The following is a 27,574-nucleotide window of genomic DNA, read 5'->3' as shown; positions in this document are numbered from 1 at the left end:
CCCTCTGTGCCCCCATTTTGACTAAACTAATGCTAATATTGTCTCACTGTTAACCAAAAATAATAGTAATATTGTTAACTAAGATATTACTCAGAGAACAAAACAAAGGCAAAGGGAGGGAGATTACTCCAGTAAATAACCGGAGTGAGCAATTAACATGATCCTAAGAAAGTTGTAACAATTTTCTTTACACCCAAGTGAGTGAAGTATACAAATAAACTTTGCTCTGTTGTTTGCCTCATCTTAAATGCTTACATTTTCACCCAAGAAGCAGCTATGTTCTTTGCAAATGATTAGATTAGCCCATTCTCTGTGGAGATATTTTGTTTTTAAATGCATCCCCGACCCATCTCCCACTCCCCAAAGACTATATAGTTTAGGTTGATTTAGAGCAAGGATTTTTCTTGAGAAATTTCCCTTGTAAGAAAAAGGAACTCACCACATCCTGCTGGGGTGGGTGGGGAGAGAGCACAAGTTGCTCTCTGGACAAGATTTTAACCAAAAATATCAGTGCACACCAGGTAAGCTGCAACATAATGGAAAAATTTTAGATCTGAAACATAAATTTTAAGTTTACTCTTTTCTACCCCTTCCAGGCAAAACCCAGTTCACAAAATACAGAGGGGAGACCTCTTTTCTTAATCAGCTCAGTGATTGAATGGTTCCCAAGGCCCTAGCTGGTTGGTGTCCTGCTGCAAGAAACATTGGAGTCCTTTAGAAAAAGAAAATTTGTAATTGGGTAATAGGAACTCGAAGGGGCTGTTCACTTTTGCCCCTTCTTCCTGTCACCACAGTTAATGAAGCTTCGAACCTCTGCTACAGGAATGAAAAGTTTGCCAGTGTGTAAGGACCCATTAGCCAAGTGGATCACACCAGGAGAAATTAATAAAGTTATTTTATAGTGACTTCTATGTGCTGGGACCCCTGGAGCTTCTTGTTTCTGGGAAGATACAGGGAATCAAGTCTGCTCTCTTGAAATTTCCCTTCAGGGTCTTTCGGAGTGGATGGGAGAATAGAAGCTTGCTTATGTGAATATGATTTCATTTAAAACTCACAGGATTGCTTATTGGGATCAAGTGAGATAATATTTATAAAGTACTTTGAAAACCTCACTATTATCAACCATTATTTTAGAGCTATTATGTTTCCATCTATAACTCTCAAGAGTTGTCGAAAAACACTGGCATACATACATACATGCATGCACACAAACATGCATGTTAACTTTGGGCTTCCATGTATACAGCTGGCATGTTTCAAGGCAGGTTCTGAACATAGCTCTTTCTCAGTCCAGGGCAGGCCTCAGGCCTCTCTGATCTCCTTGCTACAAGGTTTTAGAAGTCAGGAAAAATATCCATTTGTAAAGACTAATAGAGAGCTGAATGGACTTTGCCAAATCTGTCTAGTCCAGCCTTCATTTTGTAAATGAAGAAATGGAGGACAAATCATTTGAGATAAGAGGTTCAAAGACCTATAGTCACTCTTGGAAGATTCCAGACTAGAATTCAGTCCTCTTCATTGCTTCCCAGAGCCTTGGAGCAGACTGGTTGGTGGTGGGAATTTAAAAAATTGCTGCCCCTTAAAGGAGAGTACTTATTCCTTAACTGAGATAAATTACTTTTCAGGGAGTGATGATAAGAGACCTATGGGTACTGATAAACCCACCCTAAATCTCCATCTCAACTGATGTTACTCAAAGACACCCTGGCTGAGCAAGTTTGCAACCACTTCCTTCATTCTCAAAACACGGCTGTGGGCCTCCTGATCCATCTACTCACAGCAGAAAGCACAACTTACCTTTGGCCCTGGAGTTTTAGTTTAGGTAGCCAAGCTGCAAGGAGGTGATTTGGGTGAGCCTTGTCAGCATTTTTCGTGGTTTGTACTAGGAGGTTTCCCTGATATTTTCAAATGAGCTCTCAGACCAGTTGATTTTTAATCGGGAGGATGAATGGGACAGAACAGTTTTTCAGGAAGAAGTGGTTTCTCTTATGAGGGAAACACACCTGAAAAGTGAAGACTTTGGACAGTTGGAATTTTCTGTCTCCAGTTTTGCTCAAATTATGGAAAATCCACCATGTGCAATCCCCAATCCCCCTCCTTGCCCCACTTTCTTCAAAAGCAACTGGGAGGGGTGGGAGACATTTCTTTTTAAATCAGTTCACAAAAGCCGTAGCTCTGTAGTGAAGCCTGGGCCTGTTTCTCTTTGGGAAGAAGAGAGAGAGAGAGAAAAAAGAGTCATTCTTTAAAAAAAAAATCAGTAGGCATCGGTTCACCTGACCCCAACCTGTTCTCTCTCATAATAAATAGTCAAGTTCCTTCTCAGGCTTTCTCCTCTTTTTCTTTTAAGTTTTCTTTTAAGGGGTAGTTGAGAGAAAAACGAAGGAAAGAAGAATGAGATGGGTGACAAATGCAAAGAAAAGAGAAAATAAGGTTTGATAAAGACATCTATCAGTCATCAGAAGTGGGCTATTTCCTCACCCAAACTCCCAATCTATCTGCAGCATTCCCCCCCCCCCCCATTCCCTTTTCTTTGGAAGGAGGATGTGTCGAATTGGCTTAGATGGAGAAGAATCAGGGTCGGGGGAACTGACAATTCTAGTGGTGGCGGTCATTTGCATGGACCTCAAAGACAAGGGCAGATAGATAAAACACCAAAAGATAGATTTCTTCCCTCTGGACCTGAAAGTTTACCAGTGCCTCTCACTTGGACAACCCCCTACCCCTGTCTTCCCACCAGAAATAAATGCGATTCTGAGTCGCGGTGGGTTCATAGGGGTCACCAAAACGAACCTCCTGTTCTCTGGGCCTCCTACCTTGTATTTGCCCCCCCCCAGTACAGTGAAATAAAGAGATGATCCCAAATTTCCCAAGGGACGCCTATCTGCGAAGTGCCAGGCTCCGTGGCTTCCCCAAAGGGCACACGTTGCTATAGATCGCGACTGAGAGCCTGCGAGCACAAACCCTTTCCCAAAATATTTATGGCTGGTGGGTAGCCACTGACCTTTGGCAATTCCTTCTGGGCAGCCGGGCGCTTCCCTAGCAGTTAACTGCGCCCGCTCTGATCATTCTGGGGATGCTCCCGCAAGCCTGCGGGGAGGGCTGCGTGTCCCTAATGCCAGCTTAGCTGCTGAAGGAGGCTGTCGGGGAGGTCGTCGGGTTGATCTGCGCTTCTTTCTTGTAGTAATTATGTAAAAACAAAGACACAGTGCCACTGAAAGTAACGGACTGTCTGACCAATCCTAGGACCCCCCCCCCCCAATCTGACCATAAATTATTTTTCCCCCTTTTAATTTGACACTGGTCTGAGAATCTTTCCTGGAGAGGCAGGAGAAATGGGAGTTATATGCAATGTGGAAAATGGAGAGAGGAGGGAGAAATAGAGGAGGGAAGGAAGGTGGGGGGGGGGGAGAAATGATTTCTAACCTTTACAAAACAAGGATGCTTGGGGTTCCTGGTTGGAGACCATCCCAAATGACTTCTGCAGTAACAACAAGATCAGTTTACCATGTGCCCGGTGAAAGCGGCGATACTACCTATGAAAGTGAACTAATCCCCTCCTCTCGGAGGCCGGGATGTGAACAGCAATGGCAAGCCCACAAAACAGAAACTTTCCGCTTCCATATATTCGCCCGGGACGTTTTAAAATTAGGTCGATGAGTTGTTCCCCCCTCCCCCAAGTGCTCCTCGGCCTCTCCGAGGGAAACTAGATAAGGCTAGAAAGCACCTTACCGTGTATGCAAACACACATATTTTCTTTATACACACACACATTATCGTCCACCCTTTAGCCATTAATACTTGTCACACTGGAATTCCGCTCAGTTAATCGTGGTTAAACACATACACCATAGGAGAACGTGAGTGGATTCAGTCTAATGAAGTTACATTTACGCCCTTTTTAATCTCCCCCCCTCCCTTCCCCTCCCATCCCAATTTCTTTGATGATTTTTCCCATAAGAGTATAAGCTGCTTGGACTTAGTGGAACCAAGCTCTCTCCCCTTAAATGTTATTTGGACCATATGCTTTCCACATTCATTCCCGCTCAGCCTATTCTTCTGGGTACTAACTGCTAACACGTTATAGTCACCTTGAAATTTCCTCTGCTATTTTCCAATTAAAAGCTTAATAGCCCTGGAAACGGAGTTCATGTGGTGAAGTTTACCATAGCCCCTTGTTCTGGAAGGCTTTCTGCTGGGATCCCATTATGTGCTTGAATAAACCTTTTCTGCAAACAGAAATGGGACTCGGGGTTGTCAGGTGTTGGGTTACAATAGACTTTCAGGCAGGGGACATTTTACTAACATAAATACAAACCTGTCCCTATAGGGAGATGTTGTCAAATACTGGGATATGGAAAACATTCCCATCAAATATGAGAAAAGGATTACTGCACTATATCAAATGAGTATTTAAATCTTAGCCCCCAATGTGCACTCGAGTGAAACAGGGGCCCCTGAACCAAATAATACCAGAGAATTTTAATGGTAGGAGATAAACGTGGATAGGTGATAGGGGGTGAAAGGGGGCTTGCTTTGGTCCTTGAAATCTTCTCTAGTCCTGGCGTAGATTAAAAAAAAAAACCCTTGCCCATTTTTGTTTGGAATTGACGTTGATTGGAGAAATGCAGAGCGAATGTTTTTTTTTCCCCCCTTAAACCATCCCTGATTAGAGCCGGTCAGAGAGTCGTATACAGAGACCCGGGAAATTTCCGTGTGGAGGTTCCAAGACCGATTTCATTCTCCCTCTTTAGTTCGTTCGTCACGTGGAGCGGGTTTGTGCCAGCTTCTCCCCTTCTCCGGGTCCCGAAGAGCAGAGGAGACGATTCTCATTTTCCTTAAACCTACTAGAGTGGCCCTAGCAGATAGTGGGTGGTATTTGACCCACATCTTACCCTAACAAATGCAATTCTATTTCCTTTTTTCCCTAAGATTTTTTTTTTGGTGGAGGGGAGCGGCAAGGAGGGGCGATTTGGGGGCGGGGAGGAAGGGCTAAGGTTGAGAGGTATTTGATTTGTATTTAGAAGAAACGTTTTCTGTGAAGTTGCCTGCGTGTCAGTTCGAAGCAAAGGAATTCTGGGGGTTGGGGTGGGGAATGGAGGTGGTAGTCACTGAACCTATGCCCGGCCGGGGATGAAGTTCCCACTCCAGCCCAGAAACAAAACCTGTCAAGTCAGGAGGAGGAGTGAGGAAGCCCGACTGCTCGCGGGGGAGTCTTGTCGGTGTCGGGGGTCGCCGGCCACTGGACGCAATCGCAGCTCACCCACGCCCTAAAATACTCAGATGATGGTGTGAACTCTCTAATTCCAGAAAACCTCGAGATAAGAAAGCAAATGCAAACAAAAATTACCGTGAGGCAGCAGTTACAGAAAAGCGCGATATTTGCCATGCTTTTCTCCTCTCTGGGAAAGAACACCTCCCTTCCCCAAATACTTGTGATAACGAGTTTTAATTTAGAGCTGATAAACGTACACTTCCACGCAAACCTGACCTCACTGTATACACACACAAATGAACTTGTGTATAAGGCCCGACATCTGTATAATAAACATAAGGCCATCGCAAGCCGCCTTCCACGCGTTTCCCTGCTTTTGTTTGGAAACTGGTCTTTCCCCAGAGAGAAATCTGCTAACGCGCTGATTGTCTCACTTTCCGGAGTTTTACTGTAATCGCGCTTGGAAAGCGTATTCGTTGCGTGTTCATTTTCACGGCAACAGAAGGGACTGCAGTCTTCCCCAGAAAGGGGGGGGGGGGGGAGCCACTTTCCGCAGGAAATATCGATACGCTTGTCCAACAGAAAAGGATCTGCCGTGAGTTAGCTACGACCTCCAACTGAAAATGTTTTCACAACTTCCAGCTTTGCCCGTCTCTCCAAGAGACGCTTGCAGATGCGGATCCCAAGTGGCCCAAGTTCGGAGTCACCTTTCCGAAGCCAGTTTTGGCAGTTTCTGCGGCGACCGAGACTCGAGTGGGCTTTAGATAATGCAAGGTCTCGGGACGAATGCAGAGATCACCTCGGGATGGGGAACTGGGGTGGGGAGGGGGGAGTGTTATTTCAAAGCTTAACGAAACCGTGGGGCCCAACCCATATCTAAAAAAGCCCAGATCCGGGAGACTTAGGGGAGATGAAATGAGATCTCCCTTGGTTGTTTTAATAGCCAAAGGAGAGGGTCATTAAATGCGGGTAGCTTTCCAGGATGCATAGTCTCCAATTTTCTGAGACGTAAAAAACCCCAACAAGCACCACCAGAACTGTTCATAGGAGTCCAGGAAGCATAATTTTATTGCAAGTTGCGGAGTGAGGCGGGGATGGCATCCGCTGCGGCGGGCTCTCTCCTTGCAGCCGCTAATCGGTTTTGGCCTTTGCCTAGAAGGGTTTCTAAGCCGCTTCTCGTCCCTGGGGCGAAGGGGAAAAAAAACACTTGTCCTAGTATTGGCTGTTTGAGACCAACCTTCCAGGGTACCCTCCTCTCCCCAAACCGAGCCTCCCCTCCCAGCCAACTCTGCCGTCCCCAAACTTCGGGGGCGAACTTTTCTCCCGAGTCCAGAAAGGCCTCCACCGGGAAGCCACCGGGTCGGGCCTGCCTCCGCTCCCCGGGGGGGCGCCCGGGGCAAGGGCTCTCCGCCACCACGGCGGTCCCAGCGGGGCCCGGGGCCCGCGAGGCCGCCGTCGCCCCCCTCCGCCCTCCTCGCAGCCCCCGCCCGGCCCCCGCGGCTTCGGGGTTCGCAGAGAGCAGGCGGGAGGGGGGAGGGCCGGGAGCGCCCCCGTGAGTGAGGACGGGCCGGACGGAGGCGGCAGTGCGGGCACCGGAGCGCAGGCAGAAGGAGGGAAGGGGGTGGGGAGCAGAAGAAAGACACGGGGACCCCGGAGGTGGGGGTGGGAGGGAGAGCGGGTGGGGGCGGGGAGGAGGGGAGGCGCCCGGCCCGAGGAGGCGCACGGCCACGCCGCAGTCCGGCTCCAGACGTCAGCGCGAGCTCTCGCCCTCTCGGAGCTGCAGCCGCGGCTCCTCCTCGCGGAGAGCCAGCGGCCCGGCCGGGCCCGAGCCGAGCGGGAGGGCGGCGCCGGGAGCCCGGGTTGCGCCGGGGAGCGGCCGGGGGGCGGGCAGAGCCGCAGCGCCCCGCGCCGCCTCCTCGCGCCCCTCCGGCAGCCCCGCGCCGCCTCGTCGCTCCCAGACGGCCAGCTCCCCCGGGAGCCCAGCGGCATGAACGGCTACGGCTCCCCGTACCTGTACATGGGCGGCCCGGTGTCGCAGCCGCCCGCGGGCGCCCCTGCAGCGGACGCCCAAGTGCGCGCGCTGCCGCAACCACGGCGTGCTGTCCTGGCTCAAGGGCCACAAGCGCTACTGCCGCTTCAAGGACTGCACCTGCGAGAAGTGCATCCTCATCATCGAGCGCCAGCGGGTCATGGCCGCGCAGGTGGCGCTGCGCCGGCAGCAGGCCAACGAGAGCCTGGAGAGCCTCATCCCGGACTCGCTGCGGGCCCTGCCGGGCCCCCCCGCCGCCGCCGCCGCCCGCAGACGGCGCCGCCCGCGGCCCCCGCAGCCCCCCGCCGCCGCCGCAGCAGCCGCCGCCGCCGCCGCCGCCGCCGCCGCCCGCCCCGTCCGGCAGAGCTGGCCGCCGCCGCCGCCGCGCTGCGCTGGGCCGCCGAGCCGCCGGGGTCCGCGCTGCAGGGCCCGCTCCCCAAGGCAGGTAAGCGCGGGCCGGCCGAGGCCGGGGAGGGGGCGCGGGGCCATGGCTCGTCTGGGCCCCCGGATCGCAGCCGCCTGGCTCCCGGGGGCCCCTCCTCGGGCTTCGGTAACAAAGGGGCCGCTTGACCTGAGGAAAGGAGGCGACACTACAGCCCCCCGCGACCGACCTGCAGCCCGGGCCGGGCCGGGCCGGCGCCGTCTCCGCAGGGAGCCCCAGACACGTCGGCACGGAGGGAAGCCGCGCCCCGGGGGGGCCCGGGGGGGCCGGGAGCGGGAGCGGCGGCTCTTTGGGCCCCTCTGGAAGGCGGCCGGAGGGAGCCCCCGCAAGGCGCAGGGTCCGACCGGGCAGGTCCCGGAGCCCAGAATTAGTGCGAAACCATGTAAACTCCGAGGCCACGGCGCCGGGGCCCGGGAGGGGCTGCCGTAGGGCTCCCCGGGGTGCGGGCGGTGGCGGGGGCCGAGAGGGGCGAGGATGTGGAGGCGAAAGGAAGAACGAGTTCCTCTCTAAGATGCTTTCCCTAAACACCTTCATCCCTCGAGGTCTTCGAGGGACAACACAGCTTTTTCACAAATTAAACCGAGCAAATAAATTTACGAAAACTACAGTCGCAATAGTCCTGGCGGGTAGCCTGGGGCAGTTAGAGAAGAGGGGATGGAGAGAAGGGAGAAGGAATAGACAGAAAGCCTCAAACCCCTCTCGTGGCCTCTGTCTTTCCTCCCTGCCTCCTCACTTCATCCCTCCTCACTTTCCCGACAGGAAGGGTACCTGTGGTTGAGTCGGGTCTCCGGACTGCGAAGTTCCCTTGGCAGTCCTGAGTTCCTTACACAACAACCCTGCCCCTGCCTCTCCAAATGCCTCTCGGAGTTCTTTTTTCTTCATAGAGAAAAGAACGCAAGTCTATGAACTTTCATTTGATTTAAAAATAATTAATTTCTGAGTTTGTGCATAGGGTCTTGTCTTCCCTCCACTGGGACAAAAATGTGGGACAGGAAAGAAGAATGGATGCGTTCCAGGAACTGCTGTGCCTTAAAGGAAACAAAAGATTCAGAAATGCCTACGGCCATCCTGGGATTGGGGAGGAGAAACCATAAGACCCTTTAAGCATTCTAGGTAGAGGTGTGAATAGGCCACTCTCGGGAACAGAGCTCTATGTGCTTGCTGCCCCCTACTCCCCCAAACTACTAACCTCACAAAACAAGATGGAACTGGGCCTCAAAGGGGCTGTCATATAACATTACTTCCAAAGCGATTCCTGACTTGGGTAGATACTGAGCACGTATTTAAGATCAAGTTCTATTTCATTATTTGGAAAAGAATCATTCTGACCTCATCAGCTTTTTGAAGCTTGGACCAGGCATTTTAAGAACAAAGGAATGAGAAAGATATCAGTGATTTCCAAAGGTATTGTATTGGACAGTGACCTAGCACTTCACTCAGTTTAACTTTGTCTATGATAATATTTCCTTTTCCTTTCTTTTTCCAGTCTAAGATAGGTTACTGCTGATTTGAAGAAGCAGGAGAGTTTGAATGGTGCAGGCTACAGAAATTACATTTGAGCGATAACTTTCCTTAGCCTTTCATTTTCATGGTTCCCTAGCTCAGTAACCCTTAGGCCAGAGCAACAATCCACCTCTCTGGGATTAATGTTTATCTGCCTTTTGAATTCGGCCCTGACTGGGAGAGGTGCCTGAAACCTAACTTCTCAAAATGAGAGCAAGTTCTGGTGTCCTACAACCCCTGGCCAGTCTGTGTGATTCTCTTCCTTAATTCAGGATTCCCAAGACCAATTTAGAATATGAATTGTTAGAGCTGGAACAACGTGTTTAGTCTTAACTCCTTTCACTTATAACAGAGAAAGAAACTGAGACCCAAAGAAGGAAATGGGGGCAGTTTGTGACCAAAACAGGAATGAAATCCACTTCTGCATTAGCAGTTTTAGACAACTGCTAATTCAGTTCTTTTCCTAGTATGCCTCATTGATTTGATTTAAACTTGGGGAGAAGGGCTTTTTGGAAGCTTTTAAGTGCCTCATTCTACAAAACTGAAAATCAAAAATCAGGAAAGAAAAGTAGAAAACAGCTACAGTATTATATTTATTGGACTTAATCTAAATCCTTTCTTTTCCTCCTCCCCTAGACCCCTTTCTCCAAAAGGGAAATTAGCAAAGTTAGCCTAGGAAGTAAGGATCTTAACTCGGAAGAAGTAACTACAATCAGAGTAATTGTATGCCTGTCCTTGGAAGGAAGGCCTGAGAAGTAGGATGGTTTGTTTGACTGATTCTTCATTAGGACAGGAATGAGTTGGTTTTCATTTGCACCCTCTTCCTATTGCATTTACATTTTCACATCTTTGGTTTGAGTCTCTTGATATGTTGCTAAATTCTTAAAAACTGGGGAGCGAAGAGAGATTTTTTTTCTTTTATGACTGACTCCTTGGAATGTGGATTCTCTGGACTCTTTTGCATATACAAAGCCCCGGAGAATGTCAGAGAGAAATGCCAGGATAAAACTGTTGCAATATTTATCATACAAAGAGATGAAATATGCACATATAGCTACATATGTAATATGTATGTGTGCCAGACCTATTTCTTTTGAGAGAGGTTATATCCACTTACATGCTCTGTGCCCATTTATGCTTCTATTTATCTGTATATGAGCTAGATTTATAGCTATGACATACATACATGGGATGTACCCATTTGATATATGCATAGGCATCTTCCTAACACAGCACAGTAGTATCTATAATTATATGCTAGGTTTTCCACGAACAAATATACATATGCTCGTAGGTCATGTAAATTTCTCCTGCTACTTCCTTCCTTTCCAGCTCCTAGAGTCAAAGACCCGGTTGTCCTTTTTGCAGGGTAAAGGATCCCTAGAAAGAGAACACACAGCTGTGGGGGAGGAAGCATTTTTTTCCCCTATTGGATACAAATGCAAGGGAACAAACCACATTGAGTCCCCCTCCCCCCAATTCCTGGAGAAAGGCACAAGGCTGTTAAAAGACTACATTTGGAGGGCTCCACATGAGAAAAATCTCCCAGTTCAATAGCTTATTCCCTCAATGCCAAACCCATTTCTGTAGCCAGAAGAGACTTCTTCCCTTTATTCTAGCTCCGAGATCACATAGGGGCATTGCTGCTTCTATTATAACCAGTATAATACGTTGGGTACCCCTTCCATTGTGATTTATTATTAAATTCAATTAATTTCCAAGGATTTCTTATCTTCAAAGCTTTATTCTTGGCTGGCTAGATGGTTAAATGGATAATTTTTAGTATTCTCATCAGATTCCAGATATAGGCATTTTTTCCCCATTTCGTTTCCCCACTGAGTGTGGGCAATTTTCTACTCTTCATCTAACATTGAGAGGCAACATAAAGTGAAAATTGTCTTGGACTGGGAATTGGGGACCTGGGTTCTGGATCTGCCAGCTTGTGTGGCCTTAAGTAAGTCTCTTTTCAGGGTTTCATTTTTATCAGTAAAAAGGTGAGGTTTGGACTAAAAACTCTAAAGTCTCTTGCAATACTAACATTGCATGGTTTTACTATTTGTTATTTTTGAATTATTACATTTTGAGAGAATTAAAGATTCATAAGCCTAGTATACAAACTTAGTTGATTTACTTAAGCTCCTGCTCTTTAACTTTCATTCCCTCTCATTCTCCTCATCCTCAATTAAAATATAAATAAAATAAAATTTTAGCTTGACTGAATGAAAAACTCAACAAGCTAAGCCAGCTTTTCAGGATTTGGTGTCTGGAAGCAAGCAAAGATAAGGGTCAGAGTTGGTCAAGGTGAGATGCTGAGGTTACACATTCCTCTGTGTCTGAATTATGCTGTCTGAATTAACCAACTTTCACTTCCCTTCTCTAGGAGGGAAGGAAGAGCTCTGGAGTGAAGATGATGGGGAAATCTATTTGAATCCCCTCTTATTTATAAAATTTTATAAAGAGAGTCACAGAGGCAAAGACATGGGAGGAGAGAGAGAGAGAGAGAGAGAGAGAGAGAGAGAGAGAGAGAGAGATCTTTTAGAAGCAAGATTCCAAATTCCTCAAGAAAGAGGAAAGAAACATGTTAAAAAACTGATTTTTGCTGCACACTAGAGTGAGGTAAGGTTTCTGTCTCTGTGAAATGATTTCCTCTTGTGCATTTATGAAAATAAGAAAAAGGAGAGACCAAATAAGAGTGGTTGGTTTCTACTTTTGGTACTAGATCTTTATACTTCAGAAATATAGTTCTCTCTTCTCCCCCTTTTGGTGGGAGGGAGGAGCTTTCTTAGATTATGTTATCTGCCGATTAAAGTCAGTTATTACCTGAATATTGATAGTTGAAACCAACCTTCCAGGCAATGTAGGAGAACAGGAAAAATGGGAGAGATGATTTGAATTTTTTAAAACTAAGCTTTACAAATATTTTGGGGGATGCATATACAGGGTTTATGTAGAATTTCATTTTCTATTGTTATTATCATCTTTTTCAAAGCACTGCCACATACCTACCTGCTCAAGAGGAACCAAGCATAACATAACAAAACATTTCTTTTTGGTTAACCCAAGAGAAGAGACAGGCATGTCTATTTACTTTTTGTTTGTGATGGAAGGGGCCACTAGTGTAAAGAATGCTTCATTTTGTAGTGTCATATATCGTTAATAGTTTTGGAGAATTATGTGGGGTAGAGAGCTTGTGACGCTCCTAAGATGACATAGTCAGTATATCAAAGGCTGAATTTGAACTCAGGTTTTCCCGTCTTTGATAGAGGCTGAATCTCTAATCAGTATGCCAGAATGGTCCTGGCTAGAGCTAGTTCTTGATCAGTAAGGGACGGAACCTGCCATTTGATTGAGTAAAAAGAACTTGATATCCGAAAACATCTACAATGCAAATGAACACTTATATACTTGTCCAGGGTGATAAGAAATGGTACTTGCATCTAGGCTTTCACGTCTTTACGTTCATATCTATATATTTTTCTACCTTTCTATAAATTAATACATCTACATCAGATTGTAAGCTTTTTTAAGGGCAAATTTTTTTTCGTATTTTTTGATATTCCCAATCCCTAGAGTTTGATAGCTACTTTATAAATATTTGTTTAATAATTGCAATTAGTATTAATTTACTGCTGTAAGGTAGGTGATGAAGAGACTATTTTAGAACTTAAGGAGAAAGCGATTCCCGGAGATGTGGCTCACGCAGGTTTGAAACGCTACTAGTTAGTAGGAGACACAACTTCTTGAACCCAGGTCGGTTAAATTCAGGTTCAAGATTTTTCTTTTATTCTCTACACCAAAGAGAGGGTAATTTGTCAGATTCTGGATGTTCTCTCCGGAAATATTGATTCCCGCCGGGGGGTAGGATTGCAGGATCTCTGCAGAGAGCCTCCAGTTTGCTTTAATATGGTAACAGCCGGCGTTCAGACTCCTTTTCTGCATCATTCGGGGTAGGAATAGTATTTGCCATCTATGGGAATTGGAGACAATGTAACTCAATTTTGCCACTTATGATGGCCCTCTTTTTCTCCCTCCATTTTTTTTGTTTTGTTTCTTCTCCCAAGCATCCGGGTTCCTCAGACTCTTTCAGACAATGTGTGAATTGGAGAGTGGGATGGGGAGGGAGGACATTGCATCCATGGAGAAGCTACCCCCATTTTTGGGAAGTTATTCTTCGATTTCAGCTCTGTTCCTCTACCTTCTCAGAATGTTTCCTTCCTCCCTTCCTCCTCCCCCACTCCTTCCTTCCTTCCTTCCTTCCTTCCTTCCTTCCTTCCTTCCTTCCTTCCTCCCCCTCTTCTTTTTTCTTTTGGTTTCATCACCTTCATTTCAAATATATTTCTCCTCTACAGTGAAATAGAGGGGCTCCTCTTACAATCACAAACTTCTCAAAACATCCTGTGTGAGTAGTTCATTTTCACCCCACAATTCTCCCCCCCCCCCATCACTTTGGGGTTTGGAGCAAGATGGAGGGGGGGAGTAGGGAGAAATGTTAGCAAGTAATCTGCTCTCACACTATGGAGATTAGAGAATGAGAAAGAGAGAGAAGGAAGAGCGAGTTTCCTGTCTTAGAAACTCGGGTTCTGCTCCTATCTGGAAAAGAGAAACAGAAATAAATCCCACCCCCAACCCAGAGCAGGCTATAAATCTGGCGGATAGCAGTGCTATTGACTCATATACCCAACTTTTCTTTTCTCTGATAGATGAACTCCTCGGTTTAAAAGATTACAGTAATCACAGGAGGACAGTGTAAATCGAATCTGATAGCAATAACTTTCAGGGAAGGTCAGGCTCAAGTGAAATGTTACCAAGCAACAGGCATTTTGTTTGCAAAATACAATCAGAGAGCATTGATGAGAAATTCTTCCCTGCCAACCAGTCAGCACTTTCTACTAACAGCTTTACAGGAGGAAAAGAAGTAAATCTTCATAAATCACATTCCCCTGAGCACTTGCAGCCCTTTTCTGGAAATGTTGCACTTCATAAATGAGGAGGAGGAAGTAGCCTCAGGAAAGTGCCATCTGTCTTCAGTTCTCCCTTCTTTCCTTCCTTACCCCTTTTTTTTCTTTCCTTTATTACCATTCCCTCCATGTTTTTTCCCTTTCTGCCATCACACAATTTCAGAATTGGAAGGTACTGCAAAGATCATCTTGCACAAGAATCTCTTCTACAACATTGTCAAGTGATTATGGTGTGCAGATTATTGACTTCTCATCAATTTAGGGGAGGATTCACTGGCTGCCCTGCCTTCATTCCATTTTTAGACCCTTTTGTTAGTAAAAGTTAGTATGGGTATACACACACACACACACACATTTAAACTATATACCTTTAAGGTTTGTAAAGTACTTCACTGTTATTAATTTATTCTTACAAGAACTTTAGAAGGTACATGTCATCATCATCATTAGCCCATATTCACAGATGAGGAAACTGAGGCAAATATAGTTTGAGCAATTTGTTTAGGATCACATAACTACTAAGTGCCAGAGACTAGATTTGAACTCAGGTCTTTTTGATCCCAGAACCAGCCCCATTCTATTCATTGTGCTTTGTATCAATTGTAAATCTTTCTCTTTCCAGTTTTTCACCAAGTGAAGTGTAAAATCCTGTTCTCTGGACCAAGAAATATTCTAATCCTCCTTTCCCATAGTTCTTCAAAATCTGCTTTCTTCCCTTCCCTTCCCTTCCCTTCCCTTCCCTTCCCTTCCCTTCCCTTCCCTTCCCTTCCCTTCCCTTCCCTTCCCTTCCCTTCCCTTCCCTCCCCTTCCCTCCCCTCCCCTCCCCTCCCCTTCCCCTCCCCCTCCCCTCCCCTCCCCTCCCCTCCCCTTCTCTCTCAATTCTGTTTCCCATTTCTTTTCAATTTTTTTCTCTCTTATTTTATCCTCTATCTTGTTTTCTTCTTTTTCTTACTTGTTGCTGCACATCCACCTTCTCTGGGCCCCATTTTTATTTTTACTTGGAACAAGTTTGGTCATTCAACTGAATCTTTTTGAGGTGATTGCAATGATAAAATCATCAGAAGAACTGCCTATTAAAATAACACTGTAGACTAGAGTGTTTAAGAATCATCTCATATCCCCTTAATCTATATCAGTTGAAATTTATTTGTAGAGGGGCAAAGTCTGATCACTGAATTAGGGGCAGATTTCATCTTTCTCTTACTAGAAAAGTGGCAGCAAATGAAGCTAATTAGAAAGTGGAAGGAAAAAAAATACAGCTCTGATTTTTTTCTGATGGTTACACAGGTTCTTTTTTGGTTTTTGTTTTTACAAGGTGATATGGGGTTAAGTGATTTGCCTAAGGTCACACAGCTAGTAGGTAAGTATTATGTTTCTGGAGGCTAGATTTTAACTCAGGTCCTCCTGACTGCAGAGCCAGTGCTTTATCCACTGTACCACCCAGCTGCCCTGATTACATAGGTTCTTTAGTAGTTTCCCCTGCCTTCCTTTAGTTCCTGCTCACTGAAAAATGATTGTTTCAAGTAAAGGAAGAGGAGACAGACTCATGGAACTGAACTTTTGAATATGAGATTGCACTGCATTTGGGATTTCAAATTTTGCAAAATTCCAAAACTTGTTATTGCAAATCCTTCCTTAGGTAGGTCATTATTCAGTACTGGGTGTCAGAAACTATACTTTCCTTAAAAACTGCTCTTATAATAATGTAAAAAAGAAATGAGATCTGTATTCTTCGATTTCCTCATGATTTGTAGTTCTCATCTTCTGGAGAGATTGGGATAGGTGACAGGGACTGGACCTGATTTCACTGATAGAGGAAACTTCTCAATGAGGAAACTTTCCCTACAACTGCAGCTCACCATTTTTCACCAACTTTCCCTACAACTGCAGCTCACCATTTTTCACCAACTTCAGCTATTGATTGTTTTAGAACAGGGGGTCTTAGTTTTTTCCTAATTATTGGCCCCCTCTGGAAGTTGAGTGATACCTATGGACACATGCCCTTTTCAGAATAACTTTCTTAAATGCAAAAAATTACAGACATGGGAAATACAAAGACCACTTATAGTGAAATATATTTACCAAAATATATTTTTAAAGAAGCTCAACAACAAATTCACATTCCATAAGTTAAGAATCTTTGTCTTAAAGAATTGCCTTGAGCATTATAAGTGATTTGTTTAAGGTGATACAGTATGTATCAGAAGTGAGATCTAAATTCAGGTCTTTTTGGTTCCAATGCCATCTCCCACTTTACTTCCAGTATGAGACTTAGAGCAGTTAGGTGGTGCAGTGGATAGAGTACTGGCCTTAAGAGTCAGGAGGACAGGAGTTTGAATCTATCTTCAGTTACTAACCAGCTGTATGACCTCGGGCAAGTCACTTAACCCTGATTGTCTCACATCCAGGGCTATCTCCAATCATCCTGATTTATATCTGGTCACTGGACTCCGGAAGAGAAAGGGAGGCTGGTGGTTTATCACATCACCCCCTCACTCAAGTCTAATTCATATGCTTGTCATGGCATCACCACTCTGATGTTGTGAGAGACAAAAACATTATTATTATAGTATGAGATTTATTTCCTATATTACCTCTGGTTACCAATGGGAGAAAGCATAACAAAGTCAGTTTGTTAAGTTCTACTTCAAAAAGTTCTCATTTTGTTTGTTTTCCCCAGTGGATTCCTGTTAGATGTACATATACAGAGGTTTTTTTTTTTAAATTTGATTCCTGTTGAGAGTAGTGTTCAAATGAGGAGATGGTTCTCAAGAGAAAGTAAAATATGTAATTTAAACTGCATGACATGATTTCAAGAAAAAAAAATTGACTCGAGTGAAGGAACATTCCTGTATGTGCCTATAGGTTTGTGTTTTTCTTTAGAATTTAAAAGGTGACATGTTTGTATAGACATGATTGAATGTAGTAGATAAAAATACTGCATTTTGTGGTAGAAAAAAATCCTATTCATATGTCTAAATAGAGAATTTATCATAAACCTGCTTTGGACTTTAAAAAATGGTTAAAATGAATACCTTGAGATAGCTCTTTTAAAAAAAAACCCCCAAACACCAACAAAATTATTTTAAATCTGAGGTTTAAAGAAGGAAGAATCCTCTGAAGAAAGTCTGAGTTTTACAAACTAACTTGACACAGTTGGACTTTTTGTTGTCTTTTGTTGTCAAACAAAAGGTGGAGGCTGGTTCAGGGCACAGTTATCTTTTTTCCTATTTTGAAAAACTTCAAAAGGTTGGGGAACAAGCTTTATACATTTTTATCTTATTAAAAACTTATCTTTAAAGAAAGATTTGTATACATATTTCCTCTACAAATCTATATCTGTGATCAAAAGGTGAATGTGTCATCATTTGGATAATGAAAAACATTTAGACTTAAATGAAAGATTCAGGAAAAAAAATCAGGCTATTTTAAAGCCTGGATGTGTAGTGTTCAAACTTTTTCATAGGTACAATGGGGCTATCAAATTAATCTTTACTCCCTTGCCCTCTTTAAGCCATATTCGTTGTCATAGTTCCCATTTATTGCTCTCATTTCAACTTTCGTGTTGAATGAAATCCCAAAGATTTTTAAAGCTAGAATCATATCTATGATGTCTCTACCCAGTTATTTAAGAAAAACTTCAATGAAAATCAGGAAATTTGATTTAAATGTTGTATTTAATTTTCTATGGCTACACACTGAAAACTAATGTTGTAATTGCTTATAATATTTACAGGAGGATAATTTAAAGTACATTTGGTTAACCTCACAATAGCATAAATATTAAGCATTGTAAATGTAGAACTCTCAAATGAAGAAATACAATCAGTGTATAAAAAAAAGGCAAAACTTAAACCCAGGTATTACTGACTTTAAAATGCAGTTCTCTGTCTCTTAGATCATGCTGTCTCTCATAATACAGCAAATGGGCAGTATGTCAGTATATCTGGTGTTGGCCCATCAGAAATGAATGTTTAGAGTAGCAGTCATCCTTGGTGAGAATATAACTTTATTGATTTTGTTCTATTCAGACCCCCCCACACACACCATGGCATCAGCAACCTTGGGTTTTTATGAGTGTTTCATATGCCTGGATTTTATCTGATGGAATTTATAGTTGCATCTTAGAATGTGAACTAACTAGAGAGATTTCCTCTGATTGTTTTCCCTCTGATTCTTTTTTCATCTTCCCTATGCAATTTTTTAAATTCTATGGATAATTAAAGCCCAACTGGTTCAAATACAGTAGATTTGAATTTGTCAAGTCCAGAGAACTTAGTTTCAATTTCATAACTGTTGGCTTCAACCTTAACTCTTGGCAGCTGTGTTGAAAATATATATCCTTAGTCACAAAAGGAGACCAGATGAGAAAATGTGGATGGATCAACACAAACCTATCATCACTATTGGAAAGCAAGGGTATGCTCCACTAAGCACAACAGTAATGTCATCTCTGTGTACAAAGAATAGCTTTTAAATTTTTTAAAAAGGAACTTTGAAAGGGAAAAGGCAGTTATGTATATTTTTGCATAGAGATACCCATTCTTCTATTACTAATCTATAGAACTCAAAAAAATATGTGGAGCAGAAATGAAAAAAAATAAACTTTTAGCCTGATAATATTGCTCATCCTTTTCTTTAATAGTATTTTATTTTTCTTCAATTACATGTAAAAATTAACATTTTTTTTCTTTTTAGTTTAGAGTTCCAAATCCTGTCACTCCTTTTGCTTTTTCCCCTTCCTAAGACATTAGGTAATCTAATAGATGTTATTCGTTTAAAATCATACTCATTCTTTTCTACATCTGTAGTATAGCTTTTGAGATCTTTTCTCATTTTCTAATTGTCCATTTCTTTAGAGGGTAGATACATACATTATTACATTCAGATGAAGTTTCATATAGAATTTTAACAAAATACAAGTATCCAGTTTTCATTTGCACAATGAATTATTTATTTTAAGGGGTGTAAAAGGGGACAATGTTTAAATTTTTCATAGAAAAGAATGAATTTGTAGGTAAAATTTTCTCAAACCTTCCACATGAGTAATTTGCATAAGGAAGAAAAAACACCACTAGCTGAACTTTAAACCTTTTTCATTGTTCTTATACTTTTCATAGAAAAAAAAGTCTTTGCTGTTTTCTTTGGGAAGAATCATCTCCGATTCCTCTGAGTTCTAAGACTTATGATTTTTTGTACTTAGGATCATAGATTTAGAACTGGGACTTGTAGACATCTACTCTAACTTCTTAATTTTATATGAGGATATGAAAGAATAAAGGGGAGTCTAAATGACTCATCTAATTTGAACCAGGCCTCCAGCTTCATTCACTACGCTACATATTTTGGAAAGTACTGTAGGCTTTTCTGGAATCTGGAAGGGACTGAAAAAGTCCAGTTAGGTCAAAGTTTTCATTTTCCAGAGGAGGAAATCAAAACCCAGCAACTTGATCTCCTTAATCGGATTGTAAACTGCTTGAGGTTTAGTACTATGCATTCTGCACCCAGCAAGCATTCAAATATTTGTTGTTGATGATAGTAGGAAGGCTACAGTTAATGGTGCAATGGTCAGAATACTAGGCCTGAAGTCCAAAAGACCTGAGTCAAATCTGACCTCAGACACTGTGTGACCCTGAACAAGTCATGCTTGCCTCAGTTTTCTGATCTGTAAAATGAACTGGAGAAGTAATGGCAAACCACTCCAGTGAAGTCCAAAAGGGGTCATGAAAAATCAGACACAACTGAAACAATTACCACCCAGTTAAATAAGAAAATTACCTCATATGAAGTCAGACACAACTGAAACAATTAAACAATTACTGCCACAGTTAAATAAGAAAATTGCCTCATATGTGGCATTTTTAGTAAAATTTTTATTTGCATGGTTACCTGAGAAGTGTATGGGGTACTTGATGCCCACTCCTCAAAAATCCTACAATTGATGAAATTGAGAGGTTAAATGACTTTCCTAGGGTCACATATGAAGTAACAATCTAAATCAAGATTTGAACTAGTGTCTTCCTGACTTCCTAGTCTAGAACTCTATCCACCTTACTGCATCAGTATGATGCTAGATATCATGGAGGCTCTCCTGTGGTAAATATAACAACAATAGGGTAAATAGCTATTTCATTGGGTGTGAGGGGTATGAGTCTTGAAAATGGGTGATTAAAATAAGAATACAGACTTTTTTTTTCCCTTTTGAAACAAGGATACCTAATTCAAATATATCATTGGATATTAGTGGGGGCACAAATTTATGTTGGCCCCCACTGATCCTCACAGAGAGTAACAAATATCAGACCTTTTTACCAGTTCATTTCACACAATGAATAGACCAAAGTCACTTCTAGAATGCTGGAAACATGGAAACCTAGAACCCCAGATCTTTTTGTAGTTGAGTGGCCAGTGAAAATCACCGTTAAAATCTTGACTTTGGTGTCTCTAATCAATTTTTTTTCTGAAATTTGTTTTGGGGTGAGTATTGGAATTTTATTGTGAAGGCATATAGACTAGGAATATAGAATAATAGAACACAAAATCAAAGTCAGAACTGGAAGGGAATTATTTGTTGATGTGTTCAGATATGCATTGTTACATACAACCCCTTCCATTACATTTTTTTAAAATTTATTTTTATTAAAGATATTATTTGAGTTTTACAATTTCCCCCCAATATTGCTTCCCCCCCCCATGGAAAGCACTCTGTCAGTCTTTACTTTTTTTCCATTTTGTACCTTGATCCAAATTGGGTGTGATGAGAGATAAATCATATTGTTAAAGAAGAGAAGTCGAAGAGGTAACAAGATCAGACAATAAGATATCTGATTTTTCTAAATTAAAGCTTCCATTACATTTTAAAAGGAACTGGTGAATTTAAAATTCATTCTTATGTTAAATTCCTTACTGGGAGAACATTAATAGCTATGTAATCATAAGAACATAGATTTTAGAGTTGGAAAGAATGTTAAGGGTCATCAAATTCAACCCCTTCATTTTACATAAGAGGAAATTAGGGTCCAGAAACATTAAATGACTTGGTCACACTGATGATAAACTTTTGAGTCAGAATTTGAACCCAAGTCTTTAGTAAAAATTAGCACAAAATGTGTGAATTCATAAAAGGGAGTGGGTTGTTTTTGTTTTTGTTTTTAGGTTTTTATAAGGCAGTGGGGTTAAGTGGCTTGCCCAAGGCCACACAGCTAGGTAATTATTAAGTGTCTGAGGCCGGATTTGAACTCAGGTACTCCTGACTCCAGGGTCAGTGCTCTATCCACTGTGCAACCTAGCTGCCCCTCAAAAAGGAATGTTTTAATGAAGGTTTTTTTGTATAGATTTATAGTATTTATTTATTTTATATCATGAGAAAGGTGACATGCTGGATTATAGCCATTTTCCAATTCATATTTAGTATGTTCTGTTGTGTGTGTATGTGTGTGTGTGTGTGTGTGTGTGTGTGTGTGTGTGTGTGTGTGTGTATGATTAGACTTGTGATCAAATTGGAAAAGGGAACTCCTGGTGAGGAAATCTCTTCAATTAATATAGATTAGCAATTGTTCTACAATTTATAGTCTTAGAGAATTGAATGTGGGGGCACTAAGAGGTTAAGGGAGACACAGTCCATGTGTATAAGAGACTTGAACCCAGATCTTCCTGGCTGCAAGCCAACTCTTTTCAATTTTTCATGTTGCCTCTTAATAGACTTTAATATTTTCTGTAGTTGAAAGATGGCTTTCTAAAAACAAACAAACTAATCCAAATTAAGTACCCTTTCAGTAAAAAATATAGTCATGCTGAACTATTGTAAATAAACCAATAATAATTTCTCCAAGATCATACTTTTTTGTTTTGGAATTATTTGTTAGTTCTAGCTTGCTCATTCTTAATGCATTGCAACTGATTTACTTATTTTGAGGGTTTCTTTATATAGAGAGCCAATAATAACTTGATGATAATCTTATGATTACAGATTCAGATATGGAAGGGACTTCAGAGGTCATTTGATCCAGCTCCACAATTTTACAGGTGAAGAAACTGAGTCATTGAGAGATTAAAGAGTAAAGAGTCTTAACTAGTAGTTAAGAAACAGTATTCAATTTCAGATCCTCTACTCTTTCTGCCATACTTTTTTAGGGTTAATTGAAAAAAATGCCTTTGTGTTTTTCACAAACAGAACAATTTCTAAAAAGTCATTTAGTGTTCAAATCAGCTTTAAATCTCTCTCTTGTTTTTTTTTTTAGCTGTATCTGATTCTTCATGACTGGAGTGGTTTGCCGTTTCCTTCTCCAGCTCACATTACAGTTGAAAAATGAGACAAACAGAATTAAGTGACTTGCTTAGGGTTACAAAGAGTCTGAGGACAGATTTGAACTCATGAAGATGAGTTTTCCTCATTCTAAGTCCAGTGCTTTACCCACTGTACTGCCTAGCTGCCAGAATCTCATCTTTAAGTGTCAGTTATTATTATTCTTATGGCATTACTATCCTGTGGCACTTGAATAATTGACTCAGTTGCTTGCTTAGTTAGCATATCCTTTCTTAAGAAGATACTAGTTCTTCAGAAGATTTTGAAGTAGACCTATAACAATATCAACAATAATAAGGAGCTTGCATCCTATACTTTCATTCAATTGTGAAAATCAATTATTTTATGTACCTTTGTGCAGAGATGTTCATTGAAGAGTAGAGATGAAAGTCAGTGGTAGGATTGTGACTTGTTCTAGTGTCATTTTACCTGAATTCCATCCAACATAAAGAGGAGAAAATAAAAAAAAATAATGATAATAATATGTCATGCATATAAATATATATAGAGACTTAAGAAAGAAGCTTGAAATCAATTGTGAATAGGCAGATAAACATGTCATCTCTGTTGTTCTGTTTTTCAAAGATGATTTCAGGGACCCTCCAGAGGATGAGCTTTAATCCTAATATTTTTATTCAAAAAGATACCAAATTTAGTTATTTGTGCAAGAGTTTACATAACATTTAATTTAAAATAATAATATCAGACTTTTTCAGGATTATTTCTATTCAAGCTTCATTGAAAAATGTGAGAATAAAATTATTACCACTAGTACTGCTGCTATTTCTTCTATTATTACTACTGTCAATATTACTAGCACCTGGTATTCTTCCTTTTTTGAAGATTACACTCTATCAGGGCAGCTAGGTGGCGTAGTGGATAAAGCACCGGCCCTGGAGTCAGGAGTACCTGGGTTCAAGTCCGATCTCAGACACTTAATAATCACCTAGCTGTGTGGCCTTGGGCAAGCCACTTAACCCTGTTTGCCTTGCAAAACTTAAAAAAAAAAAGATTACACTCTATAATTTAGAAATTGAGAACATCGCCTGAAGCTTAGACAAATGACTATTTATGGTCACACTTGTCCTTATAGTCAGGATCATATGTGGGTTTGAACTGAGGTCTTCCTAATTTCAAATCTGGCAATCAATCAATCCATTATGTCTTCAATGATAATAATAATAGCTTTCATTTTTTTAGAGTGATATGCAGTTGTCAAAGTTCTTTTCTCATCTTCATTATTTTTTTAATCAATTAACAAGCTTTTATTTTCTCTCTCTCCTGTTATTGAACAACAATTTCCCACATTGGTCATGCCCCCAAAATGTATGATTCATTCAATGTTTTAAGTCCATGATCTCTTTGTCAGGAGAAGAGTGTCTCCATTCCAGTCTTCTGGAATCTGGATTTTTTTAATATATGGATCATAATTTTCAAGTTTTTTTAAAGTTGGTTTTTCTTTAATATTCCTTTATATAATATCTTTTTATGTCTTCATAATGTATACTTTGTATCACTTCATAGAGGTCTTTATTTCTTCTACAACTGTCCATTTTATAATTTCTTGTAAAAACAATAATATTCCATTACATTTCCATGCCATAACTTGTTTAACTTTCCCCCCAGTAGTTGGGTACCCTGTTAGTTTCTAGTTTTTTGCTATTATTACAAGATCTGCTATAAATATTTTACATATTAATCCTCTTCCTATATCTTTAATCACTTTGGGACATATGTTTCACATCCTATCTCTGTCACTATCTTGGAGAAGTCACTTCTCTGTGTCTCTGTTTCCCCATGTATAAAATAAGAGCTCTTAGGTTCAAGTTTTAGATCCATGTTCTATTTATGCTATCTATGATCATATGAACAATAAGTAGTCAATAAAACTAGTAAGTGTCAGTTTTTCTGACTCTTAAGACCAGAATGTTTAACAGTTCACAGCTGCCTCAAGAAAATCTGATTTGTAATGTATTCTCTTTGGGTATGTTAACACTAAGCTAGTCGGTTACAGGGTTATCATTGAGAATGTTGAAAAAGAGTAGAAAGCCAGCTTAGGCTCATTTTCTTGACTTACCCTGGTCTATAACTTTTGTAATTTATCTTCCTGCTTTACTTCCTTTGAAACAAAAAGAGCTCTCAGCATGAATTGAGTTACTGGTTATGTGGACCAATCTCTTTAAGATTCTGTGTACCAATCTCTTTAAGGTTATACATATTCTGTTCAGTGGGGGAAGACTTCTGGGGATGGAAAATATTCTTCATGCCTACCAGAGAGAGACAGGGAATCTTGAATTTTGGATTTCTGGGTTATCTAACTATCTGTTGTCACTTGGGATCAAATTTTATTTTATTCTGTAAGGGTTTCCTCAAACATATCCCATCCAGTTGTGTTTACCTTTCCAACAAAAGCAAGGAAAATTCATCCTAGCCATAAAGATCCCTTGCAGCAGGCACATCTGTTACTCTTTGGCATCATCAGGAAAAGATTTAACCCAGCTGCTCTCTGCTTTTCAGATATAACCGAAGAGCGCCTTGGAGACAGCAGTGCAGCGGACAATACTGAGGTCTACAGTGACAAAGACACAGATCAGAGGAGCTCCCCAGATGTGTCAAAAAGTAAAAATTGTTTCACTCCGGAGAGCCCAGAAATCGTGTCCGTGGATGAAGGTGGCTATGCCATTCAGAAAAATGGTAGCACCCCCGAGAGCCGGGCTGATAGCCCCAAGTACCATTCTGAGCAAAATCACCTCCTGATCGAAGGCCCATCGGGAACTGTTTCTCTGCCTTTTAGCCTGAAAGCCAACAGGCCTCCTTTGGAGGTGTTAAAAAAAATATTCCCCAATCAGAAGCCAGCAGTGCTTGAGCTGATCCTGAAGGGCTGTGGGGGCGACCTGGTAAGCGCAGTTGAAGTCCTCTTGTCCAGCAGGTCATCTGTGGCAGGAGGGGATCGAGCTTCTGCGGAATCTGAAAGCCTGGTTTTGCCTTCCAATGGGCACATTTTTGAACACACGTTGAGTTCCTACCCCATTTCCTCTTCCAAGTGGTCTGTGGGCTCTGCCTTTAGAGTTCCTGACACACTGAGGTTTTCCACTGATTCTAGCAATGTGGTGCCCAATCCCTTGGCAGTGCCCTTGCAGCATCCCTTTCCCCAGCCACCCCGCTACCCCCTGATGCTGAGGAATACTTTGGCAAGAAATCAATCCAGCCCCTTCCTGCCCAATGATGTCACCTTGTGGAACACCATGACTCTGCAGCAGCAGTACCAGCTGAGGTCTCAATACGTCAGTCCTTTCTCCAGTAACTCTGCCAGTGTCTTCCGAAGCTCTCCTGTCCTTCCCACCCGCACGCCTGAAGATCCTCGGATCTCCATCCCGGATGATGGATGTCCCATTGTGTCCAAGCAGCCCATTTACACAGAAGAGGACTATGATGAAAGGTCGGATTCCTCAGACTCTAGAATACTCAATACGTCCTCCTAGAGAGGTGATTAACCAAATGGGTAGAACTCTTGGGCACCATGAAGAGGGAAGCAGACTGTCCAACGCTCCTTCAGTTATGTGACTTTGCTTGATACTATACCTTAGCAATAAAAACATAATTTATTTAATTTCTTGCACTTCACTGGAAAATGCCAAAAAGCTCTATACTGTGGCTTTAGTGCTAAATGTTGATTGTCAAGGAGATTCTAATGCTAAGTAAGAATAGGCTTATGGGAAAGCAGGGGACTGTGGAAGATTTAGAGGGAGATGGAACATCCCTTTCCCCTTAACTCAGACAACCTGGAATGTTAAATTAAATAATATACTTGAATGCAATTTTGTAAGAGAGGATTCCTCAGGACATAAGGCACGGAAAGGAAATGGTTCAGTCACAAATGGACTCAACAGGAACATTATATTCTTATGCTCAAAAATCGATCTTGCTTTTAAAAAAGAGAGACTGCACTTGAGAATAGAGTTAACTGCTTATGTTCTAATTTAAGCTTTGGACACTTTTTAGAGACAAACACTATTAAGAATTATTCTTTTCACACGGCTAGATCAAACATGTGTAATGTCGATGTAAAACAAATTAAAGCTGTGGATTGCATGAAATGTATTGTGAAATGAACACAAGATTAAGCATTGTCAGGTTAATGTAGCATGCTAAGGACTCTAGAAAAAATAAACTAAGGAGATGATCTCGGTTCATGTCATTTATACCTGTGGGAAGTACCATTTTAAAGATGGAAACTTGGCTTTAAAGGGCATGCCCAGCTAATAATGTAGGGAAGGGAAGGAATGCTAGTCTGAATTAATTAGGATTTCCTTCCTTCTTTGCTCCCTTTCTCCCTTTTTCATTCCCTCCTTCACCCTCCCTCACTCCCTCCATCTCTTGCTTCCTTCCTTCTTTTCTTCCTTCAAAAAGTACTAATTTAAAGTCTCCAAAGTACAAAGTACGAACACATGATTTTTTCCTACCACAATAGTCTCTTAATAAATGTTTGTTAATTAACTAGGTTTGTTAAAGGGAATCCTCAATCTATAATGTGACTTATTCTTTACTAGTGGGTCTGTCCATAATTCAAGCTACAGGCCAACCAAGCAGGACATAGACTCACAGAAAGTTGAGTTCCAAGAAACCTTAGATTAGTCCAGGACCTTTTTTGTGGGTGATAGATCTCATTAGTAGTTTGTTGAAGCCCATGGATCACTTTTCAGGAAAACATTTTTAAATTCATGAAATAATAAGTATTGAGTCACAAAGGAATTATATAAAAAATATCAAAATATTTAAGTTCACAGAACTCAGATTGAGAGCCCTTGTCTAGCCCAACCTCCTCATTTTATGGATGGACAAACTAAGATTTGGCGAAAGAAAGACATTTGCCCAAAGTCAAGGTAGTAAGTAATTTGCAGAGCCAACCTGAAATCTAGACTTTCTGACTATATATCTATATCTATTTTTTCCCTGCTGGAACTGTTGGTATTTGTGTAGCCATGAGATGAGCATAGCACCTCACCTCAGTTCTAGGACTGTGAAAGTTTATCACACTGAAAGCTTGATTATTTGTGTGTGAGTTTTAAGGAAGATGCTCACCATATTGGTGAATTTCCAGGAGGACTGAATTGAGAAGTCATGG

At 41.8% G+C, this 27,574-nt stretch overlaps 1 protein-coding gene across 1 annotated transcript; it reads left to right on the top strand.

The window, feature by feature from the left end:
* The first annotated feature begins 7,199 nt into the window (after positions 1 to 7,199).
* DMRT3 (doublesex and mab-3 related transcription factor 3) lies at positions 7,200 to 26,523 on the top strand. Its single transcript, XM_074195940.1, is given in 5 exon segments — positions 7,200 to 7,253; positions 7,255 to 7,497; positions 7,499 to 7,585; positions 7,587 to 7,686; positions 24,967 to 26,523. Coding segments are annotated over 5 exon segments (1,449 nt in total). The 3' UTR covers positions 25,932 to 26,523.
* The last annotated feature ends 1,051 nt before the right edge of the window (positions 26,524 to 27,574 follow it).

Source organism: Macrotis lagotis, chromosome 8, assembly GCF_037893015.1.
Source record: "Macrotis lagotis isolate mMagLag1 chromosome 8, bilby.v1.9.chrom.fasta, whole genome shotgun sequence".
In the NCBI taxonomy this organism is placed as follows: domain Eukaryota; kingdom Metazoa; phylum Chordata; class Mammalia; order Peramelemorphia; family Peramelidae; genus Macrotis; species Macrotis lagotis.
Note: the sequence above shows the minus strand (reverse complement) of the source record. Positions and strands in the feature narration are given on the sequence as shown.